This window comes from Numenius arquata, chromosome 24 (genome assembly GCF_964106895.1).
Source record: "Numenius arquata chromosome 24, bNumArq3.hap1.1, whole genome shotgun sequence".
NCBI lineage: Eukaryota > Metazoa > Chordata > Aves > Charadriiformes > Scolopacidae > Numenius > Numenius arquata.
Genome location: NC_133599.1, coordinates 7,032,459 through 7,053,281, shown reverse-complemented (window position 1 = coordinate 7,053,281; position 20,823 = coordinate 7,032,459). Strand labels below are relative to the sequence as shown.

The 20,823-nt window shown below is 47.3% G+C and overlaps 1 protein-coding gene across 1 annotated transcript in view; it reads left to right on the top strand.

The window, feature by feature from the left end:
* Positions 1 to 20,823, top strand: part of LGR6 (leucine rich repeat containing G protein-coupled receptor 6) — a 148,180-nt gene that overhangs the window by 37,213 nt on the left and 90,144 nt on the right. The window contains exon 2 of the mRNA XM_074163212.1: positions 16,365 to 16,436. Coding sequence (XP_074019313.1) covers positions 16,365 to 16,436 — 72 coding nt within the window. The remainder of the gene's footprint in view (positions 1 to 16,364; positions 16,437 to 20,823) is intronic.

Genomic DNA, 20,823 nt, shown 5'->3' with positions numbered 1-20,823 from the left:
GGACATGAATAACCCCAGCCTTAGTCTATGCATCCCAGAAGCTCTAGTGCCTGGGTGGTGGGGGAAGGCCAACAGACGCAGTCCGTGTCGCAGGGTCATGGCCTCCAACATCTCTTGCACCGGGAGTTATCCAGTAGTATCCTATCTCGGCACATAACATCAGCCTTGTGGTTTTCTGCCCTAGCTCCAGCAGGAAGACCAGTGCTTTTCAGTTTTTGTAAAGCCCTAGATATAAGACTTAGATAATATAGAAAAAACACTTTAAATTTTATTTATGCTTCTGAATTATCTCAAATTCTAGTTTTTTTCTCACTTTTCCTAAGTCGCTTCCCATATGCAAGGTCAGCCACTGTTATTCATACAGGGTAACAGCTGGGGGGCCTGTGAATCCCACCCCAGAGACCATTCTGCTTCCCTGAGTAAGGTGATTTCCCTTCTCCCACTGTCCAAATCCATCCTCCTACACAAAAAAAAAAAAAAAGGAAGGCAGGAACATTTGCAGGAGCAAACTGTTTGAGAGCTCCTTTACTCAATGTCTCATTTAGCACTGGCTGGGTACCAGCAGAGGCTCATCCATCCCCACAGCTCTGGCATCACAGCCATGTCTAATGGGGCCCAAGGTAGGGATCCAATTTCCACAGCCCGTGGTCAAACCAGCTGCCTCCACATTGTGAGGACAGGGCTGGGGGTGAGCCAGCCCCTTTCGTGCCCTTCCCTGCCTCTCAGGCTGGGTGGCCAGCGCCAGGTTTCAGAAGTGTTAGTGCTGGCCATCGCCTTGCGTGAGCCGACACCACAGGGTTGATGCAGGCAACGTGCTGCAGTCCACTGTTGCCAGTTCTGCAAAACCCATCACGGACACTCATGTCAGGACAGCCCCACTGTAAGGACATGTTGTCTGCCCTCCCGCCACAGCACTGGGAGCACGTGGTCTCAGCTGGTCTTTTAATTCTCAGCCCACATGCTGGCATCACAACACAGGGAGCTGGGGAGCAGGGGAGAGGGCAGGAGAGGATTAAGGTCCTCTCTCAGGCCTCAGTGTTTCTGCCAATCCACCCAGATACTTAGGCGCAGGATGTTGGGAGGCCAGTCACCTCTGATCAGCACCAGTATCATGTCTCCAGCAGCATCTAGCACTACCCACCCCCCAAGAAATAGAAGAGGGTAATTTTCTGCACTTCCTTCCCAGCTGAGTTAGTTAATAGTTGGCCATGCCACAAAGCAGAATAGTTTACAGTATTTTTGGGACAGGTTGAATACAATAGAAAAGCAAACTTCTGTTCCATAAAAGCACCTGCCAAGCCCAACTCTAAATATAAATCATCTGCAGTGCCAGACCATCCCAAGTTCGTCCTGCTCTGGAGTTAATTATTGCCTTCCGTTCCTGCTTGAGCACATTAAATATATTCAGCCTTGTCATGACGTGATTGTTCCTTCTCTTACTTGTTCTGGCACAGAGCACACGGTCTCCAAGATGAGTGAGCTGAAAAGCAAAGCCTGGACACTGTCTCACTGCTAAGCAGGTGTTAGGTTATGACATGATTTTCTCCTCTCGAGGCAGCCGCTCTGCAGATGTCGTATTATTGCTGTTTGCAATTTTCAGATCCTTAAGTTTCTTTGAAAATCTCAGCCTGCACAGGTAGCCCTCTATCTCAACAACAGCTGCTCACAGTTGTGGCTAAAGTATTGACACAAATCAGCTTAAAAAAGCTCCTCCTTAAGGGAGGTGCTGCTGCCTCACCTTTTCAATGGGCAGCTCCCTTCTAGGGGCAGGGCAGGCAATTGGGAGCATCCTGTATCCTTGCAATAGGCCTCTCTGCTGTCAAACAAGCCTTCACAACGTAACAGGGCACCTGAATCCATGATAAAATGCACAGGCACAGAGCTGTTTTTCCCCCACAACACTACATCCTCTCTCTCATGTCTCTCGGTCATTCTACTTGGAGGAGGACCCTGCTGACCTGTCTGCTGGGGTCCAAAGCTTATGAAAGACAAGCGAGGCAGCTCAGAGGTCTCTCTGCCAGCTCTGGGCTGAACACAAACATTAGTCTTTTTTTGGCCAAAGGTTTGCTAGAGTCCTTTGGGGTTGGATGCAGTTCCCCACACAGAGGCTTTAAGTGCTATCTGAGATAGCCTGTGGTATCTCAGACATCTCCTGGTGGGCAGATACAACACAGGACCCACAGGAGATACCTAGCATGGTGGCTGGAAGCCAAGGTGAATGCAAGGGTGCCACAGAGTCCCTGTTTGGATGACTGTGGGTCAGTGTGGACGAGGTCCAAATTGGCTGGATGAAGCAGCTGTTGTTTGGATCCTGCCCTGGTGGGGGGCTGAGCCTGGACAGACAGACCCCCACCCAGACTACCAGACAGACTACTGCCTCATGGTACAGCAGTGGTGGCAGCTGGACCCCAACTTTAAAGGCAGAGGTGAAAATCTGGGGGTAACACACAGTACTTTTCTCTGGTAGCTATCAAATGACTGAAGTCAACACTTCTGCCTGCTGCCCCAGCAGCCCATTGCAGGAGCCAGCAGGGAGCTGAGCACGAGAGTCCAGCTCCAACGTTGCTCAGCTTTTAACAGTTCCAGAGTGGCAGGGACAGGCACACCATCCCTAATGCCAGCATGATCTGATAGCAGCAAACGCTGGGCACCTACAGCCTCAGCGTGGGCAAAGCCCGAGGCTTCAAAGGAGACTCCCTTCACCAACACTGCTGGTGTCTGTGCAGGGAACACGCTTGCTTACTGAGCAAGAGTTGTGCTCACTGCACCCAGGTGACTGGTGCCTTAAAAAAAAACTACTGTGAGAGCCATTCCAATGCTTCACATCCAGATCTGTAGCTGGATTAAGAGATTTTTAACCTATTTTAATTCCAAGCCAGGCAGTATGAGAGCTGTGCCCTTCTCAGAGGGGTGGCGGTGGGCTTATTTCCACATAATGTGAGTCACATGGGTCAAAAAGAAAAGCTATCGTTTGCTCTGGTTGAAAATTGGGATATCCAGGAAAGGCAGAGTGCTGACACTAAATCAGCACTCTGGTATCAGGGTTGCTCCCCTTGGGCAGGCACAAGCTCAGGTTCACTGGGTGTCTCTGAAAGCAGGACTTGTAAGAGCAGGAAAGTGATGCTGGAGGAGAAACTTTGCCTCACAGTGCACCACCAGCCAAGTGGGAACATTCACAGCAGCCCACCCTCTCATGTCTGTCGGCCAGCATTCCAACACAGCTGGCACCAGAGCTGGCTAGAGCAGTGTCAGAGACACCAGAACTGAGCCTTCCACCCATTTCAGGCATGAGAACACAGCCTTGGCTCTCTTGGTTGTTTATGACACTGAATTGTCTTTGCTGGTTGGTCATGGTGGCTGGGAGTGTTTAGAAAGTGACATTTAAACAAGGCTTCCGCAGCACAAAGTCTTTCCAAACCAAACATGGGAAAGGCCAGCACTTGAGTGTTCCTGGGGACTGTTTCCCAACACAGAGCACTGCCTCCCTTGGTCCCTCCTGTCAGCTCCCCGGCTGACACGGCTTCTAGCCTTTGAGCAGCAGTTTAGAGACCAGGGGGCCATGCTCATCACTGCTGTGTCTGTTTGCAGGTTGAGACTGGTGTTTCCAGTGTAGATTTGCTGCACACACATTCTCCACCACTTGTCACAAGTTCATGCCTATGCCTCACTTGCACTCTGTGCTTACAGCCCTATCAAGCTCTTTGTAGCAGTCCAGACCTTTCTGTGGCCCAAGCTGCAACCTTGACCTCTCCATGGCAAAGCAGTCATAAGGGTAGTGGGAATCTATACAACTGTAAGTAGCACTTAAAGCAGAACAAGGTGCAAAGGGCCTTTTGGGAGAGCTGACTATGGAGAGCAGCTTGGCTGTGTTCAGCAGACCATGGCAGCCACTGTGGCAAACACGACCATGGGCACAGCAGGAGTCCAGGGTTGGCTGCATGATGGTGCAAGGATACTGGTGTAGGACATGGTGCTGTGCACAATCAAGATGAAGGCAGGGCTTCTCCTCACCTCTTGGCCAGGCTGTGCTAATTGGAGAGCCTCTGTCCCCTTCCCTGGATAAATCCCATCTGGGACCTTAACTCTTGGAGATCTGCATGCTTTGTCTTCACCGAGGTTTCTAACATGTATTAGAGAAGTGCTCCCTCTCCATGAGGTCAAGGATGTGGGGGTAAAGTCATCAGCTTGAACCTGGCACATTAGGTGCTCATTTTCCTCTGACCTAAGATCTTTTTTCACCTTCTGGGTAAGAGAACTCAGTTATCACTGGAGCTAGCAGTCTGCTCCAAGGAATCAGAGACAGGAAGACACAGGCTTCTCATCGAAGTTTTTCCTATTATTTCTTGCCAGCAAATCTCTTGTGCTTTTCCAGGAACTTTAGAGGATCTGTCCAGAAGTGCCAAATCAGGTACAAGCCTTCATAGCCTAGTAACTGGATCTTGTTCTTTGAGGGAATGATGCACAGCTGCAGCACTGACATCAACTTTTGGCAAGCCTAGGAGCTCGCATACAAGTAGAGGAAGCCCGTGTAAAAGTCTTCGAATGCCAAGCCCTACTCCCTCTGCCAGCTCTTTGTTTGTGCATTGGTCTCTCCCTGACACTCGAGCCACCTCTCTGTCCTAGCATGTGGGGCTTCAGATCAGGGCACGCACAACCCTGGAGATAACACAGAGACCTTCAAAGCAGTGTGCCAGTGAGATACAGAAACTCATCATCTGTCTGTCAGGAGATAGGGAACGGTTGTTCGGGCAATGTCTCCTGTGTCTAAACACAGCTTGGCACCAAAAACAGGGTTCCCGCAAGGCGGTAGATCTTTTCCACAGTGGCAGTGCTTGGCAACCCGCACCCCGCAGTGTCCTGTGCTGGTAGTTTGCTCATGAGCAGCAAAACGATCTGCTTAGAATGTGCAAGGAAACCAGGTTTTTCTCTGAGAAAGAGTTTCCTAGAGCAAAAACTGCTCTTCATCAAATGCAAAAGTTTCCAGGGAACACACAGATGTGGTCGAAATTTTTGAATGAAAACATGTTGGAGAGTTTGAATCTGAAGTGAAGGATTTTACTCTGACATGCTCTGGGCAATCCTGCTTCGGCAGGGCAGTTGGACTAGATGATCTTTATGGTCCCTTCCAACTCTAAAAATTCCGTGAAATTCAGTGAAATTTTGTTTCAACTGGAGTTTCATTTTTCTTTTGATTTTTCCAAATTCAGCCTCAGGTTAATATGTGCAGGTACTGTCTGTCATTAAATATTGCATTGTCATGGCTTGGCTTTCAGTGAATGAAATGTTTTGATGTCAGCATAAAACATTTCAATCAGCTTTGATGTCAGCATAAAACATTTCAATCAGCCATTCTGACATTTTCACCTAAAATATAGATCAGAATTTGTCCCCTGTAAAATATTTCCAAATTCTGCCTGTTTCTTCTGGTTAGCGACAGACACAAACCACAGAGATTCAGTAGTGCATTGCCTCCAGCCCTCTAGTTTACACGTACTGGTTTATTTGCTAGTGTCAGGACTTTGGGATCAGATTCTTCCCCATACGTGAGCTGGTGTAACCCCCCTCCCCGAAATATGACTTGCAAGGGGAGAGGCAGTGTCGTTCAGTGCTCTTCCAGTAGTGCCTTGCCCTGGTTCCTCCCCATCTCAGAGTTTTTGCCCCCAGCTCAGGTAGAAGTCATACACTGTCTGTGACCATACACCCTGCCAGATCCTTTCTCTGATTTCTTGCCAGCCAGAACACTAACAGGAATAACTGCGTGCTGCCAGATCCCCTCAATGTGAAAGAAACCAGCATGTTTACATGCACTTCTGGTCAATTATGGGCTCTCAGTTTCCTGCCCGCCAGCGTTGGGCTCTGCCATCTCCTTTCAGCGTGTCTGAAAGTAAATGGAGTGGGGCTGGAGACGATGGGCATCAGCTGTCGGAGATTCCTGAGCAGCCCTGCGGCCGTCAGAAGTCGGCAGTGAAGGGAGGATGTGTGCAATGAAGAGAAACAGGATAGAGGCAGCTGCTCTGGGCCAGATGTGCAGGGGTGTCCCATGTGCATAAATTAACTGTGAGCACCTTAGAAAGAGCCCAGCAACTTTCAGCTCTCAAGCAGAGGTGGAATTCAGAGAGCTTTTTTCCCTAATTCAAATACTACCTTCTCCTCAGACCTCCAGCTGATACTTTTCCAGGATATGTGGGCCTGAATGCACTTTGTGCAGACCTTGTGCAGTCAAAGGAAGAATGTGGATGACAGTGGTTGAGTGGTTGCATGTGCCCCTGATATGCAGTTGGAAGCATGTCTACGACATATGTGTGCAGAACACACTAGCTTCACTCCAGCCTGCTCCTAAAAGGAGAACCAGAACTTGCAGAAAGTACTCGGAATCAGGCATGGGTACCAAGCTGCTAGTCCAAAAGCCAGTCCCAGTCAAGGACTGCCTCAGGAAGCACTTGGGCCACAGGGGTTTCCATACATACTGGCCCAAAATGAAAGCTGGCCAGTTGAAAGCTGGCATCCAGCATAGCCAGGCTGTCACTCAGACATTTACTCATGAAAACTCACCAAGAGCAACTGGGGGCAACAGGAAGACTTTCAAGAACCTCTTCTTCTGCGTTGCCCTCAACCTGATTGGACCCCCATGCCCCAGGTCCTAGGAATCAGTGTTTTAGGCACCTTTGAGCCAGATGTAGCACTAGACAATCACCCTGAATAGTCACAGGTAGATTTATCCTCCATTAATTTGCCTTCTATCTTTGTCTTGTGACTTTATAGGGGGACTACAAAATTCTTTACCAGCAATTTATAGCTAAAAAGTACATCCTCCTAGTGCATGAAACCAGCATCATCTTCTCTGGCACAGCTCTCTCCACACACAAGTAGAGGAGTCCTGGTACCTTCACCTCTACACTGACCCAGTTCCTTAGACCCTGTTCCCTCTACTGTGATCTGTCTGCCCTTTCAGTGTCTGGGTTTTGGTACAGTCCAACAAGCCATGCCCACCAGGTAGATCATTTGCTTTCCCAGGAATATCTCTGTAACAATTCACTTCTGTTCCCACCATGTGAGCTCCAACAGGCATTTGACCATTGTGCTCCCACTGCTTCCTCCCATGTCAACTGTGCAAGTGGCTCAGGGGTGCTGCAAAGCCCTCTACTGCCCTGAAGAAAAACCAGTCTTGTGCACACCACTCATTGTGGTGTAAACTGCCCACAGAGGTCTGCTTGGAGCTTCTGGGCAGGAGCCTGGAGTAGGCAGGGCAGACGGTACAAACAAGCTGCCTTCTCAGGCACCGGGGGCTGCAGAACAGCTCCAGTCTGCTGGCAAGTGCCTCTGCCGTAGAGTTTCGGGCTCCCTAGAACAGCCTTGTGGCTTACAAACGTCCTTGGCTTGCCTTGACCCACTTTCTACCCTTCTGTATTGCTCTTCCTGGGACACAGCACCGTGCCCCACAGCCAGCCCTCAGGCAAGTGTGGCTAGTGTCCCAGAGCAGAGCGGGGCAAGAGTTTGTGAACACAACATTTGTCTTCATTAATATCCTGCCTTACTCAAAGCAGAAGATGCCAACTTGAAAGCACAATATTTCCATGACTCAGTCAATTTCAAGGACATTTGTGTGAAGAATGTGATGGATGCACCAGCTGCATTTGTTTGCTGTTTACTTCTCATTATCTCTTTTGAAAGGCTTTGGCTTTACCTTTCCCAGGTAGCTGTTCTGGGTGTTAAGAGGATACCAACTCTGGCAGGGTGAGAGGTTTCACTTTCCATAAGAGCAACCAGGTCTGTTCCCAAAGAGTTCAGCAAGTGGGGAGCCAGAACCCAGCAGAGACCTGGAGAAGGGCAGGGAACAAACCCCCACTCAGGACACCAGGGAATGTGAGGCTCTTTCCAGGGATCTAGTGGAGATCATTTAGTTGCTAAAAGTCAGGACATTGCTGGGCTGTGGCTTCTCCAAAGGACAAAGTGGGCGGAAAGGACATCAGTGGCAAAATGAGGACAGAAGTGGCAAGAAAGGACATCATGCTTGCAATCTTATTTTTCTTGCTTTAAAAAAAATGTTCCTTGTTCTTATTCATGCCCCAATATTTCTTTTTAGTTTAGAAGTTCTTTTGCTTTTGGTGTTCTCACACTAAGGAAATAGTTCATGTTGACCCAGCTCCAACATTGGCCAACTCTGAATCCCATTATGTGAGGCAAAAACATAAAAAGAGTTTTAAAGAGGCTGAGAAGTCCTGCTTGGACACTTCCAGGACAGAAAACATTTTTCTTTTCAAATTACTTTTGGTTTAGAATGTCCTTTCTGGGAGGATTTTTTTATATGTCAAAACTGGAGGTAAAAAAAACATATAACACATTTTCTGTGATCAACCCAAAACAATTCTTTCTGGACTTCTGTGTCACGGGAATCACCAAAAACATGAACTTGCACAATGGTATCAGAAATGTCAAGTATGGTCCTTGCCCAACATCCAACCCAGAGCCGCCTGCTGCACTGGGTGGTGAGAAGGTGAGAGGGTGGAAGGTGAGAGCAGAGGGGCTGGGAGGAGGCTCCATCAGCCTCTCCCTTCGTCTGGTGTACGAGAGTCTCCTTCTCCAGCTGAAGCAGCTCCATGCTAATGGGCACCAGGGCACCTGTACATCTGTAGGCCAGAGGATTTCAATGCCCATCGTGTTCATAAGAGCTATACCCACCAAGACAAGATATTTTCTCTTTGCTTTGTCACAGCACAAGTGCTTTCCCCTTTTATCACCATGCAGCCTTTCCTCTCACAAATAGGGCAGTTGCAGCCAGGAGACAGAGCCCATGAGAAGCATCTCTAGGAGCACACTCAGCAAGATTCCCATTTTACCTTTTTGGAAAAAATCCCCTTATGTTCTGCTCCAAGTTTCATCTCTGTCCCACAGCACGGTGCCTTCTGGAGGCAGCTCCCTGCTACTTCTCAGCCACATCTCCTCTATGTGGCTGCAGCCTATTCTGCCAAGTGATCTGCCCTTCTCCTACCCGTGGCCGTGGACCCCAACCTTCTGCCTTTCTCCTCTGCTGTCAAGGGAGAGCATTTCCCCTGGCAGACACTGTGGGCCCTGCGATGAGATGGTGTTCACTGACAGCCCTGACCTGGCAGAGAGTTTCTAAAAGTTATTTCTTCTTGTTCTCACATCAACCATTCCCAGGGGCAGAAATGCATTACTCCTCGGCTCAGCCTCTCGTGCGTGGAGGTCACATAACACGGTGCAGAGCCAGGGCTGCTACAGGAGGAGCTGGAATTGGAGTAGCCAGAGCAGCATGAGGGTTGTGCTTGCTGTGGGTCACTGATATTCACTGCACAGACCAGACTTCTGAAGACCTGCTGGTACAGGGATGGGCGTAATCTCATCCTGGCAAACTGGCCTTGGCTGAGTCTTTATTATTGAAACATTGTGGAGATCTCGGATAGGGCCTACACATGAGATATGATCTAAGATGACTGATCTATTTTCAAACATGGAGAGGTGGGAGTAGAAACACGTTCTGCTCTTGCCTATTGCAGTGATATGGGATTGAAGCAGGGCTGGTGCCTCCAGATATGGTGTAATGCAAATGAGCTCTTGCTTTGATCTCTTTATCTTCCCTTTCTCTCTTTCTTTATGGAGACTACCCTTAGCGTAGTTTTCAACCTGCAGGCTTTTAGGAAAAAATTCAGCTGGCTCTATGGCTCCAAGTACCATTCTATCATCAGCCTCAGCTTTACCCCAAGCAATTCAGGCATTTTGTGGTGACCTCGGAGATTTCAAGATAAAGAGGAAAGGAGATAACAAAAACCTTTATGAATCACTCCAGTATAATCTGAAGAATTTCTAAAACCATCATTTATTGCCTTTGGGCTTCTTTTCTAAAGATGGTGTAATTGTGCGTTTTTCACTGGATGCTAATGAGTCTGGCCAGAAGATAGGTAGAGACATTGCTCATCTCCTAGTGATTTCAGAGAGACAAGAGTGTTCCATGCTTTGCAAGAACAGGTCTAGTGTTGGACCTTTCCAGGATAAGGATGGGAATTTTGGTCTGGTTTGTACAGCTCCCCCAGAAATCAGACTGCTAGATCAGAACTGGGAGGCCTTAATGCTATAATTGTGCAATTAATTAATCAAGAGGATACCAGGTCATTAACTTCTCCCCACAATCATAAAAATTTCAGCTGCCTGAGTGTAAGGAAGGTCTTTTTTACGGTCCAGGGACCTATGTGTTCAGCACCAACGCTGAGAGGAGCTAGAGTGAGTCCACGCTGGGAAGAGAGCACATTAATATCCTGAACATCTTGAAAAATGCAAAGATATTCATATAGTGGAGCAATTTAGTGCTTGAGAAGATAGTCACCATTTGGGATTCTTAGTAGCTTCCTGTAGGCTCACAACCTGAGGACAGCAGTCAGATATGTTATCTGGTTTGACCTCTCCTCCTTACAAAGGAGGACCACAAGGTCCATTTCCCTAAATACTGAAAATCCTGTCCAGTGGCTTGGGCAATGTCTGTCATAGCTTCCAGATGTTGCCGCATACGTGGGATTTCACTGAGGTATGAAAGAAGCCAGGAGCCCATAGAGTACCCCACTGCTGACTCCCTGAAGGTCTGCCCCTTGAACCACACCTTGAGCTTGCAGAAACCTTGTAGATCAAAGAACTGATTGAAGGCAGATACTTCCCCGTGCTTTCATGGCAGGAGGACACAGGCTTCTCATCATGTTGAGTGACAGAGGGACCCACAGAGAGCACCTCAGAGTACTGAAGTTAGTGACCAGACTTTCTGTCCCTTTGGAGTACAGAGAGAGAGAGATGGCTGGGGAATGTCTTCTCTCAGCCATAGCCAGGAGCTGCTCTTTCTCTAGGAAAAGTCCTACCCCTGTGATGGCTTCCAGGAGAGCACCATCTCTCTGCCAGTCACATGCACTTTGCAGATCTTGAGCCAGATGCACATCTGGCTCTGAAGGTTATGTGCTTGGCCTCCACCAAGACCATATCCCCGCAGATTTCACCTTCAAACATTCCTGACTGAGAAGCCACAATCTTGTTGTGTTACTCCAGTGTGGCTTCAATCTGTAGTGCTTTAGGTCTGTTGACTTCTGCTTGTGTTAATTCACATTAGAGTGCACCTCTAAAAGAAACACTTGTAGTCTGGGGAAACACCTATGGTCTGCTATAGTCGGGGAAGAGGTCTATCAGGAGCTTTGGTGATGATGGGCAGGGTTCATCTCTCCCCAATTTTGTGGGGAGTTCTAAAAAATACCTTGAGTTTGTGTGAGACACATCAGTCCTGCTGTCCCTAGAGATATATCTTGGGGGTATTGCTTAGGCCTATCTTGGGCAAGTATCACAGGGTGCCCTTCATGCAGACCCACATATTGTAGTGTAAAAAACTTGCCTTTTGGCCTAAGAACACACACTTCTACAAGGTCCCACAGGTGCTTTCACCAGAGCTGGGCAGAGTCTGCTGGGACTGCTGCTCCCCACAGGGACATTCATGGCTCCAGGTTTTGAGCACCAGCACCGCAGCATACATCCCAGCGGCCTGAGCAATTATGCCAAAGATAAATTCCTTTGATCTTTAAAGCTCATATCATCCCTGTATTAAAACACTGTGGTAACTATCTCCTAGCACTGTTAAGGAGCATGGCAGACAGTCCTACCGGAGTACCCAAAGCGTGGTATGTGTCACATCATTTTTTGGTAAGGAAGATCAGCTAATCACTGAATAATCAAAGGTTGTTCATGAAAGAAGGCGACATCAAAGCAAATAATTTAAGGAACCCCTCGAGGGCCAGAGTAGTTGTAAGGTCTGAGGCTGAATCACATGAGCTAAGTTTCCATGAACTGTGTCTCAGTTTTCCTGCAGGTACAAGTTAGAAATGCTTACGATAAATGTTTAGAATTAGTTAGGGAAGGGGGGATGTTAAATCACACTAATTATAGCCATGATGGCTTTGGTGCAGTGCCACTGGAAAGGATAGGTAATTTCAACACCTAATGCAAAAGGCCTTAAAAGACATTGCTTCATGGGTAAATGGCGGTGATACTAGAAAAGTTTCAGTTCCAGGAGTAGTAGAATAGTTCACTTTACTGCCAGCATTTCAGACCACATCTATGCAAAATTATTTCAGCAAAAGGCTTTCTGCTTTTATTTGATAGGCCAGTCACTGAGGAAAGAGGAACATGGGAGCTCTGGGACAGGAGAGGGATGGCTTGGCCCAGTGCACCAGTGCAGTGCGGTCTCATGAACTCAAAAGGCAAGAATCTGGAGCGTTCCTCTGCTGGTCTTACATTGCAAGCCTCTCCTACCTTTCTGATTTCTTTTAGAGTTTAAGGGCTTTGGGATCATAGATTCATAGAATCATAGAATGGTTAGAGTTGGAAGGGACCTTAAAGATCATCTAGTTCCAACCCCCTGCCATGGGCAGGGACACCTCCCACTAGAGCAGGTTGCTCAAAGCCCCATCCAGCCTGGCTTTAAACACTTCCAGGGATGGGGAACCCACAACTTCCCTGGGCACCCTGTTCCAGTGCCTCACCACCCTCACAGTAAAGAATTTCTTGTCAGAATCTGAATTATGTTCTTTGTGCATTTCTATAATGCCTGCTATGGTACCCCCATCTTTGTGGCGGTTTCGTCGGTGCAAATGACAAGAGCTGTACTTAGATATGAGTGACCCAACACTTGTTTGGCTCCCTTGGAAGCTAGTCACTCCAAAGAGAGAGCTATTTTCAAAAGTCAAAGTCATTGACAGGTCTGAGAAAAGTCAGCAGAGTCCCTAATCCATTTAGTCCATGAATCCCTAATCTTTCTGCCAGATGTTGCTGAAAAAAAAAAAAAAAATCCAACAAAGTTCAAATACCTTGGGTTCCTTTTAAAATTAACTAAATGTGGCTGGCTGAAGCAACCACCCTCAAACACTTTAAAAGATAAATAGCTTCCCTGATTACCCTGACAGGAAGCATTTCCACTCTTGCATGCACTGAGGATGTACATAACACAAGAAACCTTACTAAGAGGAAAAGCACGAGCTTGGGAAAACACAGCAACAAGTCAACAACATGAGTAATAAGTCAAATATTTACTCCCACAACACTTTAGGCAAGAATCCTGTGCCTCAGCTTTCACACAAGCATGGACAGTCTGTGGAGAAGCGTCTTGTACTTTTGTGGCTAGCAAAATCACTGAGCCTAGGACTCTGCTCAGGAAGCTCATTTCCAGCCCTTGGAGGAACTCGTTCTTCCTTCACACCATCTGTCCTTGCACCACTCGCTCTGTGCTGTCCTCGTACCATGGCCAGTCCAGGAACTCCACCACATCAAGCCAAGTGTGATGTCAACTGCTCTAGAGAAGCTGATGTGGGGCCCCCATGGCATATCACACTGGAGAGTTAATGGAAAACATGGAAAACACAGTCCTACATTCACTGACACCATATTTGCCTTGATGTTCAGTAGCTAGCAGACCACTACCAGGGTTTGCACTATGGGCATCCTCTTTTCAGTATTGTGAGTGTAAGTGTGTTACACTTGAGTCCTGCAGGACTGTGAATCACCAGAGCATTCAAACACCCCAAAAAACAGTGAGTTTTAAATAAAATGATCCAAAATGTTCCCCATGCAACAGCCTTGGAAATCAGGGCTGGATATTTCTTCACTGCCCCTAGGGATGATGGGAGAGAGTTCCTTCCCTCAGACCTGTCTGTGGCCAGGAGACCCAGAGGCAAAGAGAGTGAGGGAGGGGAGCATTTAAAGAAAAGATGTGCAATGTGGAGCTGGGAGGCTGTCACAGTGATGGGCTAATGGTATTTCTCCTCTGCCTTTTGGAAGATTTCTTCAGAAACCAGTGTATTTTGTTCCTCTTCAGGGTATGGATCAAGGTGGAGAAAGAAGGATTCAAAACATCTTTAGCCTCCCCATTACCACCAGTCACATACTGATGTGCTGCTGGGTAGGACTGATGGGGTCTGCACATCCCTGCAACCCCTGGCCACCCGCCCAGGGGTGTGGGACATGTGGCTCATCATCATCATCATCATCATCATCATCATCATCATCATCATCGTGCCTAGGAAGGAACTGGGCACCCAAAATGCAATTCAATGAGACTTGAAAAGTGTCTCCTGTGGCGAGCAAGGAGTATTCCCTATACTGCCAGCAGAAGGCAACTTAAGAAATATGCCTTGGAATTTCAAGGAGATCTTGGATGTTTCAGATCTGTGTTTTGTTTCATAGCCTTTCATTTTTCGTTATTTTTACATTGTTTCACAACATGTCAAAACATCAGACGGATTCATTACAACATAAACAGGAGACACTTTGATGTAGGAAAAAAAGATGTTTTAATGGGTGCTAAGTAGCAACCGCCCTCAGGGATTTAAAAATAAAAATAGAAGCAGCACAAAATATTATTTTAACCCTTCTATTCTATCACAGGATCATCCAAATATAGAATGAAGTGTTGCACACAGAACAATGCATACAATAACTATTTTTGCATTCATTCTGAAAACAGAATTTTGGACTCTCATAGGTCTTTTGGGGATTTTGCCACCACTTCTCTGGAAAGGAGAAAGTTACAAATCAAAAAAGCCAAACTTTTCTAGGACTATCGTCAAATATGGCTCACGAAACTGCACAGTTTTGTCACAGGACACATCTCCAGAGAAACTGTAAAGATCCTCCCTAGGTGTAACCTGCTTCCACCAACACCAGATAGATCTGGTCAGAAAGGGGAGATGGGGGGGGCTGGAGGAGGGGGTGTGGAAAATGGTGCAAAATGAAGAAGCCCACGTCCTCAAACTTTTAAAGCCTTTTTACTAGCAGAACTCTGGAATTTTCTCACTGAAGAATACAAAGGAATTTGAGTAGTTGAGTCTCACCTCTTGGGTCTACAGGATCTCAGTTCACATGAGGGTGTGCTGTGCAGGCGGCAGCCAGCTCAGAGAGGTCCCTCTTGTGTGGCTGGGTTTTGCTGAGGAACTTTTCTCCTTCATGCTTCATCCTTGTCCTTGGCAAAAGTCTCCTTCCTCCATGCATTTGTCCAACACCAAGACAGATTCCCACTGATATTGGGGGGGTTACATCCTTCCTTAGGCTCATGAGTCTGTGATACTGACTGGAGGAAAGAGTAAAGTTAAATGCCTTTAATTTTATGTTGTATCTCCTCATTCTCACATTACAAGAGAGACATCTGTCTACCTCTGCCATTTAGCCTAGGCACTCTGAAGGAGGCAAGTGTTGTCCTGTCTATACACAATGATCAAAACTAGCCACTTCTGCCTCACATGGGCCTACCTGATGCCTCTGATGGCATTTGACTGGGATTGCTTTGCTTGATAAGGGACATGGCCCTTTCATTCCCAACCACACCAGCTTTTAATTCAGCCTTGTCTTTCCACATGGTTGTAAAAATTGATGCTCACTTGCAGTCACCTGGGCACAGTTTGTTCTAGACTTGGGTCACAAGAGCAGTTTTCTTCATGTGCATCTGCTCATGATGGCAGGGTTGCACCTTTCCGTATCAGACCTTCTGGAGAGTCTCAGAGTCCAGAAGCATCTTTTTTTTTACCAACTACCAGCTGATCTAATGCACCATTTGCTGCACACTTTGCTGCTCTTTCATCCTAAGACGATGACAGTTCTGCAGTGGGCAGCTCACAGTGACTCTGTAATGCGCTAAGGGCTTAAGACTCAGCAGACCCTCTGGACCCCCTGGGTCCTCTGTGAGGGTCTGTCAGACCCGAAGCAGACAGGAGCTGAGCCTTTAGCTGGAAATTGCAAACACTGAGACAAGCACAATCAGACAGATTCCTCCCACCCCACAAACTCAGACTTTGTCACCCACATAGCTGACCTCCAGCCCTCATTCCTGGCGTTGTTCTCTAGTTTTTCCAGTTTAGAGCAGGCTTGTCCAATAGGATGTACCCCTTCCTCCATGGCTTGCTCTCTCCTCAAAAGCAGCTGTCTATCTGGAAAAGCTCCCTGTGGTGGCTGGCATGACCAGTGGTCACAGAAAGATACTTTTGGGCCCAAGGACATACTGTCCTACTGCAGCGTGACTGGGCTTCCTGGTCATTCTCCAAAAATTCTAAGACACTAATACTGCTTGTGCTGGTAGGAAATGTCCTAACTTGCTCCATAATGGGAGAAGCTCAGGCAGACCACCCTGAAGGAGCAAGTGTCTCTCTCTGGTTACTCCTCTCCATTCCTTTGCAGGCAGAGCCTGGGCCGACATAAGATGCTCATGCTGAGATGTTTTGCAGGAGCTTCTCATCTTCCCTCTTGGCAGAAAGGGGACACAGAGCCTGGCATTGGGGGTTATTCTGTGCAAACCACAGCGTGACTGATCAGAGACTTCTGTCTTTCTTCCCCACTAGAGATCTGAGCATGAACAACATCAGCCGGCTGCAGCCCAGCACCCTCTGTCACCTGCGCTTCCTGGAGGAGCTGTAAGTATGTAGGGGCTGCACTGCGCAGACCGTGGTCCGGATGGCGGGGGACACCGGAGAGGATGTCTGTGGCTCTGGTGGAAACCCCCAGTGTTGTCACTGGGGCTACAGGCCGAGGTGGAAGGAGGCTGCATGCTGGGAGAGGGTTTATTTTCTACTCTAGCTTAGGAGTTTGACTGAGGTCATTACCTTGAGGCTGAAATGGTGCATGTACCAAAAGCCAAAATAAAAGAGGACCCAGTCCATTATGCAAAAATCAACTCTGTAGCCTGGAGCAGAGCCAGCAACCAGGGAGCTTTGTTCACCCTTCTGCATACAGGGCCCCCCTCACAGCCTCCTGCCGTCCAGAGACACCTTAGCTCCCAAGCACTTTGCAGTTCAGATGTCAATGAGTCTGGGCAATTGAAGTCCAAAAAATTTGCCCCAGAGGCTATGGTGCCCCATCATGCACCAGTGTGTACCGCGGTCTGAGCAGGCACACTCAGACACAGCAGCGATCGCAATCCCCGGGGATCGACATGTGGCTGTGTGTCAGTGAAGGAGTGGCTCTACTTCTGAAAGTGTGAAAATTAACCACCAGCATTAGAAACCACTGGAATCCCTTAGGAGCCCCAAAAATGGGAGCCTGGGGGGCAGAGGATTGAGGTTGGCCATTTCTGCATGGGTAAATTGCACCTGTATGGTCTTATTCCACTTGACCATGAGAAATACCTCCAGGTGTTATTCTCATGCTGTTGCTCCTTTCAACACAATAGCTTCTGTTGGAAAACTCACTTTCTTCAAAACACTATTATTACATTGCATGAAATACTTCTATTAGTGCTGCATTTGATGTGTGTGTTGTAAACTTACTGGATATATAACACTTATTACAGCTTATTCTGTCTAAATGAAACACTTTACTGAATCAGTTCTTGTAGCCACCGCCACACACGACAGCGACATTTCAAAAATGCTAGTTTCCAAAAAATGTCAGAATTTCCTACAGAAAAGGTATATTCATTACCCTGAAAGAAGGCATTTTCATCTCCCAGATGTACTATCCCACATGTTCTGTAGCGGAGAGACCCTGAATCACTCATATCCAGTAATTCCGTGTAATGGCAGTGACGTGCAGAGGTTGTGGTGCTCACCCGTCAAACACCCTGCTGGCAGGAGCCTCTCTGCTGTGTGGCTCTGTGCAGCACTCGGGGAGCACTGTCATGAGCAGAAAGTCCTGTCTGTGCACTTAGAAAAGAGTTTGCAGGTGAGTGTACATGCTTAGGTGGACACACATATGCAAAGACAAACTTACTTCTCTGAACATTCAGCCTTGACTGAAGAAACCAGACCAGATATCGATGATCATTATTCCCATAACAGATCAAATCACATAATTATCAAATCATACTATAGGTTTTTAACTTCAAATGTCTTGCAACTCATCTTCATCTGCCTGTAGTTTCTATTCATTAGACTCGTAAGGACCCTAGCTGCCTGAACTCCCCTCTCCTTTAGGCCTTTACAGACTGAGCAGGAGTCATTTTTTATCCTTCTTTAGCTTTGGGCCTCGAGCTACCCACAGAAGGTGGGTTTTTCAAGACCTTGCATCCACCTTGTTGGCTTTCTCTTTCCATTTTTTCAACATCTGTGTTGAAGTGTGGACACACAAAGCATTCACTGGGGGTAGTACAGCTTTTCACACACAGAGACCATACTCTGTTGTATATAATTAACAGTTGTCTTGCTGCAAGCAATTGTGTCCTGATTACCTGTCATGTACAAACACAACAGTCTCAACCAGAAATGAATAAATATTCATAGGCTCCAAAAGAGCCAGCTTCCCAGAGCCAAAAATAATTATGAATGAAGCAAAGAGGAAAAATTTAAACAGGAAAATCTGAAAAATAATTGAAAGTTCTTAGAGAACATTTTACTAGAGGTTCAAAATGCCACAAGTTCTCATTCAGAAAGCAAAGGTATTTTGAATAGGAAAAAACATTACAGGAGAATAATTGGAAACTGCATCATTATATATCTATGCATATCCAAGTTCATGCTAGAATTTAATAGCAATAATACACTTTTATTTATGGAAACCAAAAAAGAAAGGATTTTTATATATTATCAGAAATCTAAAGTGACAGATTCTAGACAGGGACAGTGTGTGCATATACATTAACGGTTGGACTCAATGATCTTAAAGATTTTTTCCAACTTAAAAAATTCTGTGATTTTATGGTTATTCACAGGACTGCCATTGACCAGTAATAAAACTTGCCTGACACTTCCACTCTTCCTTTCATTTATATCTTTACCAAACTTTCATCCCAAAACATTACATCAGGACCATCACATTTGGGATGGGGTCATTCTCTGTGCTGGGCTCTGCACAAGAATCAGGCAAACAAATCCTGCCTATTTACACATTCTCAATAGAAGTTTGTTCAGGTTTCACAGCTCAAATCTGTGCAGATTTCATCTACCCTGAACGTATTCCCTTGGGTCTACTGGGACAACATGCAGCACACAAGACCAAGCCTTCTGTCTGCTCTCCCTATGGAGGAAGCTACCCGTGCTGGGGCATGCTGAGTCAGTGAAGACCAGCAAACCCTGCTGAGCAATGAGGGACAATCCAGGTTTCTCAGTGCTAGTCCTTCCTAGGGAGAAGGAAGACCTGCCTGCCTGCCTGACCTCCTGGCAGAGAAGGGCTGACAAGAACGAAGAGGGCTCTGTTACAGCACATCTTGCTGCAAGTGCCTGTCTTCAGTCAGATGGAAACCTTTTAGCAGGCTTCACCGGTGATTTTGGGTGACCTTACAGCCCCAACCTGCCTCATACCCTATTATGTTCCCTGTTACATCCTTGATAAACTGGGTGAGTAACAGGCTGGAGGACACAGCAACTGAAGACTAAACTGGCAAAATTCAATTCCATTGATGTTCTGGGGCTTTGGTCAACCCAAAAGAGGTCCCTGACCCGAAATAGAAAGTTTTGTTTCATTTTCAGGTTGCTTCTTAACCTTTAGTCTTTTACTTTGGGTCAAACTTGAAAAGAAAATGGTATTTCAAATGGTATTGACTTTATTGCAAAGATGCCTTAAATAAGATGCTTGAACATTCTGAAAAAAAATCACAGGTTCCTCAGCCAAAAATATTTGCCAAATTCAACACAGACTTTCAAATCTGCTTTTCAAGTCCCATGGAAAGTCTTATATGTTAAGGACATTTTTACCTTGGTCTAATGCTTAAAAACATCCCAGAAACTCCTGACACCCCTGGCCCTTGAACACATGTGAGTATGACCTGTAACCCTCTCTGATAGAGAAACTCCATGTTCCTTTGCCTCCTCCATGAGTTCCTTATAGTTCCTCTCTCCTGTTTTGCTGCTGCCAATCTTCTCTCGTTAGATCTAGCCCCTGTAGCCCAGGGTCACAGCAGCTTGGAGCAGAGCTGGTGTTTCACACCTTTTATGATTCCTGCTGGTTTTGTGCCTCTATTCTAGCACCATCTCAGGCTCCCCATGAAGCTGGAGTTTCATGATGGTCAGAGATCAGCTGGACTCAAGGCTCGGCTTATTCATGGAGCTGGGGTTCAACCGAGGAACAGGAATAATGGGAAGGGGAAAAGAAAGCTGCAAAAAGGGGTACATGAAACACACGTGTCCCATGAAGACAAATGTGCCATGTTGCACACCCTTCAGGCTGCTGTGGAGCACCGTGAATCTTGGTTGCTGGATCCACCTGAGACCCAAGTATGTCAGTCCTCTGCAGGCACCCATGCTGGGTGAGGGTGTGCAGGGAGCAAGTGACAGCAGAGTGGCACCTGAGGGTCTTGAGGACAGCAAAGTGACCACCCAGGCCACACCACTGTGTGTCCAGCCGAGCTGTGTCCCACAGGACATTTCTGCATTGGCTCAGCTCCCCTCTGGAGACCGAATGGCTGTGTCACACAAGGGACTGGAGGCAACGCAGTGGTTAGGGCACAGATGAAGGGCACCAGGACTGCTCCAGCTCAAACTGCTCGCTCACTGTGTGGTCCTGGTAAAGCAATTTTCCCTGCCAGTGCCTCTATTTACCCATCCATCCAGTGATGAGAACAGGCCTCTCAGGTGTGCCGGGACCTGTTAGTCATTAGTTTTTACTGCGAGCTGCTCAGGAAGGTGTTGCGGATGCAATTAGTGCTCATGCTCAGAGGCTGCCAAGAGACCAGATTCTCCAGTCTCAGCCAGCTTTGAAAAGGCAACGCCACCAAGGACGCCTCTCCGACGGCTCTCCACCAGTCTGTGCCCTCCTCTGTCACCACCAGCCTCCAGCTCCAGTGGGGAAACAGGGCAGGGACAGGAGAGGCTGTGCTGGGAGCAGGCACAGTCCCAGCCCAGGCACTCGACGGTCCTTCCCTCCAAAGAA